The sequence below is a fragment of the Plectrocnemia conspersa genome, unplaced genomic scaffold (assembly GCF_051122295.1).
Source record: "Plectrocnemia conspersa isolate PC_06_02 unplaced genomic scaffold, ASM5112229v1 ptg000001l, whole genome shotgun sequence".
NCBI lineage: Eukaryota > Metazoa > Arthropoda > Insecta > Trichoptera > Polycentropodidae > Plectrocnemia > Plectrocnemia conspersa.
This window is the reverse complement of record NW_028277165.1, coordinates 29,781,752-29,794,239: the sequence shown is the minus strand read 5'-3', so window position 1 is coordinate 29,794,239 and position 12,488 is coordinate 29,781,752. Positions and strand designations below refer to the sequence as shown.

The 12,488-nt window shown below is 30.0% G+C and overlaps 1 protein-coding gene across 5 annotated transcripts in view; it reads left to right on the top strand.

The window, feature by feature from the left end:
• The window catches only part of KaiR1D (Kainate-type ionotropic glutamate receptor subunit 1D), a 368,488-nt gene that overhangs the window by 237,312 nt on the left and 118,688 nt on the right, over positions 1 to 12,488 (top strand). For all 5 annotated transcript variants that reach the window (XM_088201720.1, XM_088201693.1, XM_088201729.1 and 2 more), the window contains one exon: positions 6,017 to 6,172. In XM_088201720.1, coding sequence (XP_088057846.1) covers positions 6,017 to 6,172 — 156 coding nt within the window. The remainder of the gene's footprint in view (positions 1 to 6,016; positions 6,173 to 12,488) is intronic.

Sequence of the window (12,488 nt, the reverse complement as noted above, 5' to 3'; positions counted from 1 at the left end):
AATATCTACATGTACAAATAAAACCATAAAACATAGATACATACAAAGTTTTGCGTACATATATATAATACGTTGGCACCATATAGTTCTCGCTCAATATTCCTACTTTTGAATTCCACGAAATTGCTATACTTTCTCGCCATATAAAACCAGCAACCATCCAGACGACGCCGCCGGAGAAAATATGAAAATCTCCACTTCCTTATGCATTTTCCTTTGCGATGCTCACCACTTCGCACTTTCATTTTCTTATTTTGACCGTTCCGGCGCAAGTTATCACACTTTATCACGTCATTCTGACACTTAATCCAACCGGAGCACTGAATCTATTAAATTGTCGGATTTTAGGAAAATCATTTATAGGTCACGTCTGGTTAAATAAATAAAATGCCTTGTTTTCGGCAGAGTAACTCGTTTTCGGATTGTATAATATGTGTGTATACGTAAGAGGCAATTTACTAGTGCATTTTGCTTAGATGAAAAAAAGTGCCTATTTGCATAATATGAACGTTATGCTTCCTTGAGCGTTTTGAAACTCCTTTGCCAAACTTCAAAGGACTGCCGAGTAGGGAAAACACAATGTGTACCGACAAATTCACGCGCGAGATGCGCTTCCATTATGTTTTTAAAATGTAAGTGAAAATTTTCCTGCTTGTTATTAGATTAAGGCAAAAAATATTTGGTAAAATAAGATTCAGTGGAACACGCATTTATTATTATTAAATATATCGCAAAGAAGTAGGTCACAAAGCAAATATTTTGTGCAACACATTACAATATATATATCAAATTGGAATCGTGACATTCTTGGAATTAACATAAATATTAGATTTTCTCTACATATTGCAATACTTAATCACACATATTTTTTAGCAGTCGAATCATAATTCAAGCAGATATGAAATGCGGTGGATTCGTTTTCAACTTAGAACTATAAAACAAAGGGTTAACCGCGGAGCAGGGCTCGTTATCTCCGCGACCGAAATTGTCATTGAAATGTTTGAATTATACACATTATTTTACGCGTGTAGTATTAGGTTTTGAGTTACAGCCTAAGCCTTTGCAAACACTCTGTGGGCGTACGCGAGAAATATGTGCGCCAGATAACATGATTTGTGCGGAGGCAGATAGCGCCATATAGAACGTAGATATTTGTTACACGTGGTACGTTCAGCTAAGTGGCAAAATTGAGGTTCGGGTACGTAGTATATGAACAGTACGGATAAGAATAGTAAACTTAGAAAATTTTAGTGGGTCAACTTCTTCCCAAGAAAAAAAAATAATGCATAACGTGTGAACTTGTATCGTAGTAATACCAAATATCTATGTCTTTTATTACGATATATAAAAATATATAATGTCTCATTGAGAAAATTATACCTCTATTTTTTAACATGTATTCTACTTCACTGCACGTTATTATAATTTTTACGCAAAATTTCAGACACATTCAAAGGAATATAATCGTCAAGCATGACAAAATTCGTCATCAATACTAAGTTGTCAAACACAAACTCAGTGTCTAATATGGCTGATATAAACTCATGGGCTCAATAGAAAACGTATAGTGCTAAATTTTGTTTGAAATTCATAAAATGTCCTTACATAGGTTTTTTGTAGATCAAAATTACAAAGCTTATTTATACAGATTTGAAGTTTAATTTTGATGACAGTGTAGAATTCTTAAGCACCCTGTATATGTTCGCTAGCAAAATCCAATGTGTCAATTTTTTGCAAAATGGCGACAAATATAAAAACTTAAACACTCGTAACTCACTAGGTTTAAATTTTAAAGAAAAGATTGCTATATAATAAACGTTTAAAAGCCTTAACTTCAACTAAATAAAATATAAAAAAATAGTTTTTTGCTTCAAAACAAGCGATGTATCAGTTCGATTGGACCCCCATACGAGCCATTTTGAGACTTTCAGAAGAGTTAACGCTCTTAACTGCTTGGTTTTTAAGAATCAAAATTAAATTTTTAGTCTCGTATAGAACTACCGAGCAGCCCCTATACCTTCTGTATGAAAAAAATACATCATTTTTTTTTACAAAATGGCGGCCAATGTAAAAATTAAAAGTGTCATAACTTTACAAAATAAAATCATTATGAAAAATGTCGTATGGATAAAGTGTTAAAAAGCTTAATTTAAATTTAAAATTTTTTTTTAATTATTATTTTTTTTAAAGAAACGAGTCTTATGGTAAATTGACCAGGCCCCCATACGAGCTTTTATGCCACTTGTCATATAGTTGACGCTAGTATTTGGTTCCTTTTAAAAATATTGACTCGAATTTCTTATGCAAAATAGAGATTTTGAATATACTTATGATACCGTTTAAAAACATTAAAAATTTAAAAAAAAAAATTTTATTTTCCAAAACACGTTAAGTGTTATGAGTCGATCGACCCACCATACATACGCTTATAAGACTTGCAATATAGTTAAGGTCAGTGTAAGCTTATTTATACTGATTAAAAGTTGAATTTTAGTGACAGTAAAGAATTCTTAAACACCCTGTATATGTTTGCTAGAAAAATCCAATGTGTCAATTTTTTGCAAAATGGCGACAAGTATAAAAACTTAAGCACTCGTAACTCAGTAATTTTAAATTTTAACGTAAAGTTTGCCAAATATAAAACGTTTAAAAGCCTAAACTTCATCTAAATAAAATATAAAAAAATAGATTTTTGCTTTAAAACAAGCGATGTATCAGTTCGATCGGACCCCCATACGAGCCATTTTGAGACTTGCAGAAGAGTTAACGCTCTTAACTGCTTGGTTTTGAAGATTTAAAATTAAATTTATAGTATCGTATAGAACAACTGAGCACCCCCTATACATTCTGTATGAAAAAAAATATAATTTTTATTACAAAATGGTGGCCAATGTAAAAATTAAAAGTGTCATAACTTTACAATATAATTAACTACCGGCATTAAGGATTACATTAAGTGTGATATTCCACTTAATGCGATTAACGATTATAACTGGATGATTGATAGCGTGATATTTGTGGTTAATTAACATGCTTATACCCTTCACCCGGTTTTAAAGGTATTTGTTTCAAGTTGTTTAAAAATATAACTATCTAAAACTAAATCAATATTTTTCTGATTTTATGTGTATAGAAAACCTGTTAACCCATAATTACCTACTTAAATAATAATAAATAAATTGTTTTGTTATGTGAACATTTAATATATGTTACGTAATCTGTAACGCGTAGTAACTTTGATGTTGTGGGTTCCAGCCCCGGCAGCACACTCAAATTTTTATTTTAAGAAAATGTGCTCGTGGAGTAACGTTAGAATGTTTTTATAAATACTAGTAATTTGAAATTATATAATGTATAGCATTGTTATATTGTATAACAAATATTTTGCAAGACATATGACCATAATAAAAAAAAATCAAATTGATCATTTTTCGTATAATAAATGCTGCAAAAATATAAATAATGGATAAAATCTTGCAGTTACTAAGTGCTTTTTAACTTATTATTTTGTAAAAAATGCATAGTTCTTATAATACACAAAGACAACTGTTCAGAACTATTATATTATTAGTGTTTTTAGAAGCTGAAACTAAATAGTTTACTTAAAAGATTAACGAATATAAATATTCAAATACTTGTCTTTTCCAAATGTTTTTGTTATTGTGTATGGTAAAAATGAGAGTATTTTAAAGTCTATTTCCAATTTTACATATTGCATTTCTTATTGAGTCCTTCTTACCTTAAAAAAACGAACAATTGTGTTAATTTTGCGTTAACGTAAGCTTAACGTGACATAAAGCGAGCGGAAAATATCTGCATATACATTTGGACTATAAATAAAAATTTACTGTGCATATTGTAAGAAATTGGTCAAAATAGTTGGTATTGCGGAACTAATACCGATTTTTAACAAAATAAACACACTGCAGAAAAAATAAAATTGTATTATATAGACAGAAAATTATACAAGTATAATTTAGAGCATACGTTTGCTCGGGGTGGAGTTACAAATTGTATATATTTTGTTTTACTGCAAGTTTTAAATTAATTAATGTATAACACATTTTTTTACATTAAATATTGTCATTATTATTCTGAAAAATATCACAAAAATATAACAAGCAAGAATATTCAAACACTAATTGGTTAAATATGTCAATATGAAACTAAAATTTAAGTGTAGCTTTAAAGTGTCCAAATGAAGCCTGCTTAAAACTAAATTATATTTATAGATCATTACAACTTATAATATATATTCCTTATGTTTCAATATACAATTTTTCACTAATTTTTATATATTCATATAAACGTTCACAGTTTTTTTAATGTATATTTTTTTTCCACATCTTTACATTGTTATATTTTATATATTAACCAGAAAGATTGTGAATCAATTTTATTTCATAATGTTTGATAGATCAGACAGTTTATTATCAATAAACTGCAAGTGCCTTTGCTAGATCGAACAAATTTTATCGAATATCCTGAATAAGATTCATTACGACCGCATATTCTCAGTACTGCTTGTGTGTTTACTTTATCTTAGCTTTCAATACACGTAGCTTTGCTACACTAGGGTTATTGAAATGTCAACACTCCTCGGGCAACCGTCCATCCCTAAGCAGCATATCTCATGTAGCTTACCTTTGGAAACTATTATATTTCTACGAACCTAGACTACCATTTTTTTGTTGATACGCATTCCTTAAAGGTGATTTGTGTCTTTGATGATGTGTAAAAATTAAAGTGCAGTAAATTTGGTAAATTAAAAGAGTTTTTTATTCATCTTGAAATATACATTCAGTACTCGAAATAAAAATATGTAGTCAATAAAATGTAGCTTTGTTAATCTTGATCGTTAAATGATAAAATCAAACATTAGAAAAAAACACAATAACGATTTTTTTGCGTAATACTGCAAATAACTACGTGTCTCACTTAGCCATAAAAATGATACAAACGACAGTAGTTAACTACATAAATCACTATAATAATTTTGTTTAAAAAATCTTAAGCAATAAATTTTCTTTTTCCACTTCGCAAATTCATAATTATAATAAAGTACCTAAGGTATAAATACGTTCAAAATGTATTACGTTTCATAGTATATCAAATTATAAAAGTGCTATTAAAGTAGCAGCAGCTAAGTATTTTACTTATGAATTAACAAGGCCTTGGTGAAAATATTTTTTCGAAATTGTTTCATAAACATTACAAGCTCTTTGTCCCGTTGAAATGTATTCATTTTTAATATAATATTACATACTGTTTATCTTATTTAATCTTTGACAAACATCAATATTTGTTTGTGTATTTGTATTTATTTTACGAAACCTTAGAATAAACTTTGCGAATAATGTATCACATCCTAACATATTTATAAAAGGATTATTTATTTAGGATATGTATAATGTATTTAATATACATATATATTTTATCAAAATAAAGCATATTTTATATTCACTTATATTAGGCGTTAATTATTAAATTTTAATATCTGAAATTATAAATAATTTTGTATAGGTGGAAATAAAATAGAGGTAGTTTACAAAAAAGTATTTATTATGCCATAAAATAAAACAATTGTATGAGATTCAAGAATATCCTAATACTACTGCTTTTATTGAGTTTATATTAATTATAACCGGAAAATTTGTTCTGAAAGCTCTCGCACAAAATTTATATATTTATATTAACTTATTGATACATATTATATGTTCTGTCAATTTATTGTTTTAATCACAAACTCAGTCATTTAAGAATCAGTTTTTTTATGACTCAATCTTTGCTTGTCACAAAATTTATCAAATGCTATAAATCGGTCAAAACCAAGAGTGCCAAATGGCCACTTTCCAATGACAAGTCCATGAAATGTCGGTGGAAATTAATCACGTATCGTTCTAATGTCGGTTCCTTTTTATTTTCGCCACAAAATGACAAACGCACATCTTCCGACCAAAGTCAGCACTTGAACCTTCAAGGAGCGGTTCTTAAATTGTTTTTTTTTGCTCACCAGGTGGCCTGTTCCATCCGGCGGACGACAAACAAGAAGTGGCGTTCCGGTACGCGGTCGAGAGGATCAATTCGGACAGGACCATTCTGCCCAGGTCAAAATTGCTGGCGCAAATCGAAAAAATATCACCCCAGGACAGTTTCCACGCTTCCAAGAGGGGTGAGTACCTACCCGAATAAATGTGATGTATAATGCGGCTTTCATGTATTTTATGGAGCGGGCAGGCGTTCATCTGGCTGCCAAGGGCACTTTTTTATTTTATTATTCCGTAAAAATAAATTGAAGGGTTAAATCATTTGAGTAAATGTATAACAGATAGCTTTGCATATTTTTGAAATAGATTTAAACCAATTATGGGTATATGGTAATGTAAGAAAAACATATTTTAAACAATGGTGAGCAAATAGATAATTTCATTAAAATTTATCTACTGCTCTTCGTAAAAGAGGGTTTATTCTGTTAGGGGCGAAGTTTGTTCAATTGATATACAACAATGTCGGTTTTATGTGAGTGCGTTCGCAGGCTCTCAGCATCTCCGAAATGCGCTGAATCAGTGGATGCGAAGAGAGAAGCGGCTGCTTCTGCAATTTTTGCTTGTTTGAAGCATATTGTTGTTGTCCAAGGTTGAAGGGCTATTTAAGTTTGAATGCCATGAATTTTGCAAAGTGTAAAACAACAAATGGCGTTGGCGGCTAAATCTGATTAAAAACGCCTGTTTTAAGTGCAATCCCAAATGCATGCGTTATATTTTTTTATAGCGACGGATATTTGATTTTTTCTGAATGTGTTGAAAAAAAACATTTTTTCTTATATGGTTTAAACGCTGAATTGTGTGCCCTTCTATTATTTATTTGATTTAATATAAAGAGTTAATCCCTTTGTATGTAAAAAAGAGAGTAGTTCATGTAATAAATCCGACATATATTAATTATTTTTCACTCTAATGTATATGTACATATATATTGAAAGAAAAATAATCTTATGCTACTTACACTTATATTTAATTTTATCATTGGGAAAATTACAAATGCTACGACTTAAATTTAAAATATTTATTTCTAATAAAATTAATAATTAGATTATCGATTGCTAAAAGTAGTAATTCTTTAGCAATCAATTTTTTACCAAAAATAAATAAAAATACGTAGTAATTTACGACGTTGAATATTTTTTCTTCTTGTTAATTTTTTTTTTATTTCTATTAAATAATAAATCGCTTGCATTAATTATTACTTTTGAGAGTTTGTTATTTACAGTAAATATTTAATACAAAACTATACCCTCAGTTACTTAGTTTGATGCACAATTACATTTATAGTTAAAATTATTTTTGTTTTATGAACTTAAATAAATATTTGTTCTCTTATAACTTTTTGTATATAAATATTTCTATAGTGCATCTGATTTTTATATTAAATAATAATTTAAATTGTCAATTATTTTAACTAAAAATTATATTTTTGATAATATGGTTTTATTGTCATTTACCTAAAAAAAGCAAAAAAATATCCTCGTTGTTCAAAAAAATTAAAAAAAATAATATCTCTACAAGAGGTATGTGTTGTCTGTATTGAATTTATTGTGCGTTTTTCGCCTACGACATCATTGTGTTCATGAATCTCGTTGAGAATCTAAATAGCTTCTGCAGAAAGAGCGTTCCCGAGCACTGACGTCCTAGCTGCAAGAGTCAAGAATAAGGGACGCGATCGCGACTCTCTAAAGAACTTTAAAACTAGCAGCCAATATGTTGTTAAAACTGCCACTATGTAATTTTAATCGAGAATACAATTAATTGTATGACCTTTACTACCTCTAGTAAATATTTATCAGCTTTTATAGTACTTTAGGGGGCGTAGCCTTAGGGGTGGTTGACCTCTCGGCCAATGAGACTCTTCGGTGAATCCTATTATATTGTTTATTAAGTTTTTCTTAAGACGTTTCTCGCGACGAAGGTGTGCAGGTGATTATGTCTCAGCGCGTGCGGCAAGTGTCAGGAGTGATCTGCAGGTCTGTCGGTGAGGGCGCGTGGCTGGTTCCTCCGGATGGCTGCTGGTAGATCTTGGCTCTCTGGTCGTCTGCGATCCTTGCTCTGCTAGTGACATCTCTTGTCTCGTATCTCGGATCGTCTGCCTTGGGCCGTCTCTTGACCATCTGCCTACTCCTCGTCGGAGTCCGGGCTTATATTTTAGAGAGCTGCAAGATTGCTGGCCAATCACGATTGTGCGTCGATCTCCTAGCCAATCGCTGGAGTCGCTTCGTAGAATTCGAGAAATCGGATGTTGAATATTCGAAAGCGAGTTTTTTGCTTGTCCAGACTTTCGAATTCTACGGAAAGAGTTTGCTGTTATGATGATTAATTGCGTACCGTTTAGTCACAAAATGGATTCTCTTAACGACCGGTGTTGTGTGGTCAAAAGAAATCCCTCTTGTCTCATTGTTAATGCATAAACGTTTTTGGTCACGGTCATCAACAATGAGACAATTGCCCTTTTTTGTGTGTAACTATTTGTGTGACTATGTGTGGGGTCGCCACAGTACTATCCAACAAAAATAAGTACTTCGCTTTATTTGGACTTAGGATAATTAAGCCATATTCGAGAACGCTATAAATTAGCGAATTGTCTATAAATTATTACAATGAAGGTGAGCATCCTCAACGCATTATCGAAAATTGTGGCAAAGTACGTATAAAAATCTTCATCCCAAGTATGTCTGATTAAAACACCTCTTCCTAAACTTTAAAAGAATTCCGCTAGGTATGGTGATGATATGTAGTTAACAGAAATGTCTGGTTTAAAGGGTTTATTATTTATTATTTAGTGGAACAACATAGATTAGACAGATAATAACACATTTTGCCTCGTTTGTAATTAAAATTAAAGCGGTACAAATAATACATAACTAACCTTAAAAAAAATTATACTAACTTTTAAAAACATATTTGTAATAGCAACAATTAAAGAATCTACTATAAACATCCCGAAAAAATACTGTAAAAATATACTTTAGGACCATATTAACATATTATTTTCTAGAATCGGTGACTGTTTCAAACTGTAACTTAAGTATCTAAAAGCAAAATATTTTAACATCCCTTATAATGTAATTACCAGCTATTATAAATTGCATTTATAATATTTAAATATTATAAATACTTATAATTAAATAAGTCTGAAGTAGTAATTAAAAAATATTAAATATATTACTCCTTAGTATATTATATGTAGTGTAAACTTCGTGACAAAGCTTACTTTGCCCCTGTATAGTCAAAAATTCTCATATCACTGTACATATTAAGCTAACATTAAACCTTCTACTATATTCTGTATAAAAAGTACATATAGAAAAACTGTTTTAGTAGCAGGATTTTCATATTATGCTGAATAATGTACAAACATTTTTATGAGACACTCAGTACACATAGCACGCTTTATGTGTAGTATTAAAATTTTAACTAGAACCGTCACGGTTAAATTTCTGCTGCTGGAGAATTCCAAATTCGCATTACATTACACACTGTGATATATTTATGACACACTCGCGTGTTATCTGCTCCTTTTCATCATATCTCTATATATAATATTATATATCCGCATATATAATACACTGTATGTGTAAAATAGAGAAGGGAGCTCACACGGCGAGGGGAATTAAGATGTTGCCAATAAATTCGGCAACAATACCGCCGAGTGTTATTCGCGAAAATAAATTTTATCCAGAGATCGAGTCTACTAAATAATAATAACGCCAGGCAGGCTCTTTGGACCCGTAAGTGTTTGAGGTTCAAATTAATCCGGATCCTTATGGCTGCAAATTAAATTACACCGTCCGGGACCCGCGTGGGAGTCTTGTCTAAGGTTAAAATTAACTTCGAAAAATAATATTGTACAAGGGTAAAGTTTAATTGGCATTCATTGCCGGTTAGATATGATATATGTGACCGCCGAGTTCAGTCAATTAAAGTTATTCGTTTCACTCTGCGCGGACTTCGTGTACGTTTTATGAATTTTAATAGTTTTGTAAGAGAGCAGTAAGTTAAAGATAGAGTTTAGAAATACTCGTATATATATTTAAATACACTTATGTGTTTGAATCGAAAATTTAATACTTACTTCTGCATAAATATTGGTAAAATAACTATATTTTATATCGAATATATATTGCTGTTAAAATAGTAGGTAATAATTTCATACACTATCCAAACACACTACGAACATGTTCTGTATAATTCGCAGATCAAAACATAAAGGGGTAGTTAGGCATTGAAGAATTTAGAGCAGTAAAAGTTTATTTGGTGATTTATATTCTCGAAATCGGAAAACATTCAAAGCGAACTCGTAACCACCCGGCGAGGAAAATGTAAAATAAATCAATGAAAACTCGAAGAGCAAATAAAAGGCGTAATATTTCAATGGCACTAGACTGGCAAGCCTTGGGAGCCCTGTACCGACGATCGTTTGACAGTCTGATCGTGACAGGTTGCCGGAAAAAAGTTTACCAGAAACATTATTACAGGGAGAGGCAAAAGTTTAGATTCTGTCTTATAAATTACAGTGGTATTTGACGCGAATTTATTTTTTGAAAAATTGAAAAGCTCAACTACATGGACTTTCTTATACTTATTGGTAATTTATGTTTTTTATTTCTCTAAATACAATCGTACTTTTTGATTCATAAAGAATTATTGTTAACACTGATTATCTATTTATTAGACTGCCAGTCACGAATTAATATTTTAAAGCTACTTAATATTATATTGTATAATACTAATATAGCGCTTTAGCATGAAAATTTTTACTATATAAACAGCTATTTAAACCGGTAATAACATACTTTTGCTAGGTGTGGAGTAACACTACTTATCAGGTTCGATGTTGTATCAGTTATTTAGTGTTTTCGACGATCTATCTGTAGCAGATGTCTACTTTTTTTCTTCGCCAAATGAAATATTTTTGATCTAATTTTAAAATATATTTAAGTCTACTTTTACATTTATTTCAATTTATGACACCTAATTTTTAATCACCTTTCCAAATTCTTTAATTTTGCTACATTGTTTATTATTATTAGCTTATTTTTTATTTTAGCTTATACTTTAATTTTATTGTACAGTGGAACCTTGAATTGCAAGTAAATTAGTTTACGAGTGTTTCGCAATACGAGCATATTTTTATGATTCTTAAGCGAGTAATATTTTGCAATGTATTACATCACTTTCTCCCAAACTGAGCTAATGATTATTCTTGCAGTGAAATCACACCCTATGGAAAATACTTTACCACTCAAAGTCTTGTTGGTCTCGGATTGTTCTCTTACTGATCCTTCAGACCTTAAGAAGAGCTCACTGAAAAAAAACTGTTACACTTAAAAATAAGTAAAATAAAAATTAAAAATTGTAAAAATATAGAAATAAAATTATCCGCAGATTATCAATCGCTACTCACGTGTATTCAGTAACATTTGCTTTTAAAACATTTAAAATACCTTAAAAAAGGTGCCAAAATGCTGTTCTATCGCATTACATAACAAAAAAGCCTTGGCTATAATTATAAGAAAAAATCTCGGAAACTTTTACAATTTAAGCAAAGGAAAAATAAAAATTAGAAATAATTTAAAAACATTTAAATGAAGATCTAAAACCATTGATATGTTTTCTTTAGCACCTAAAGCATATTGTGTTTTTATTTAAATATAAAGTTCTTTAGTTTGATCTTTTATTGGTCCTTGTACTTGATATTCGAGATAAATGGGTTAGGGTTGGTTCGAAAATATATTTTCACTGTATTTTTTGGTATAAATTTTTAGTGAATAAAAGCAGTCTTTTTAAGATTAGTATAAAATGTATATCACGTATTATTTTGAGTAACTTGTAATTTAAAAAAAAAATTTTTTTACTGAAGTTACTCCACACCTAGCAGGCACATGCTTAATAAATCTTATTAATTGCTTAAAAATTACAATTTTAAATTTTATAGTTTACATTATCCTTCTAATAAAAATCAATCTAAGGGCGAATCTTTTAAAGCAAAGTTCTAAATTATGTTTAATGAATTTAAGCTAGGAGTCTAGGTGTAACTCTAGATATTTAACATTTGTTCTACATTTTACTTTACTGCCTTTTTTATTTAGTTTGTGTACGTATTATTTTGTTATATTCTAACATATTTAATTTTTATTTTCAACCTCTCAAAATATTATTTTAAAATTTTAAACTATTTCGCAATTGGTTTAAGATAACAAGCTGTAGTTTTAATAGCTGTTTTTTAGCATACATAAATAAATCGTATTTTAACCCTTTAAACGCCAGCGATTTTTAAGTAAGTCACCTGTTATTTCTCTTCACGGGTCAGTATTTTTTCTAAATATAAATATGAAATACTTGATTCACTGATAAATGAAGCTAGTATAATAATTATTCACAATTAAAAAAATATAATTTGTAAGTAATTCGTTAACTTGCTGTAAAAACTTAATT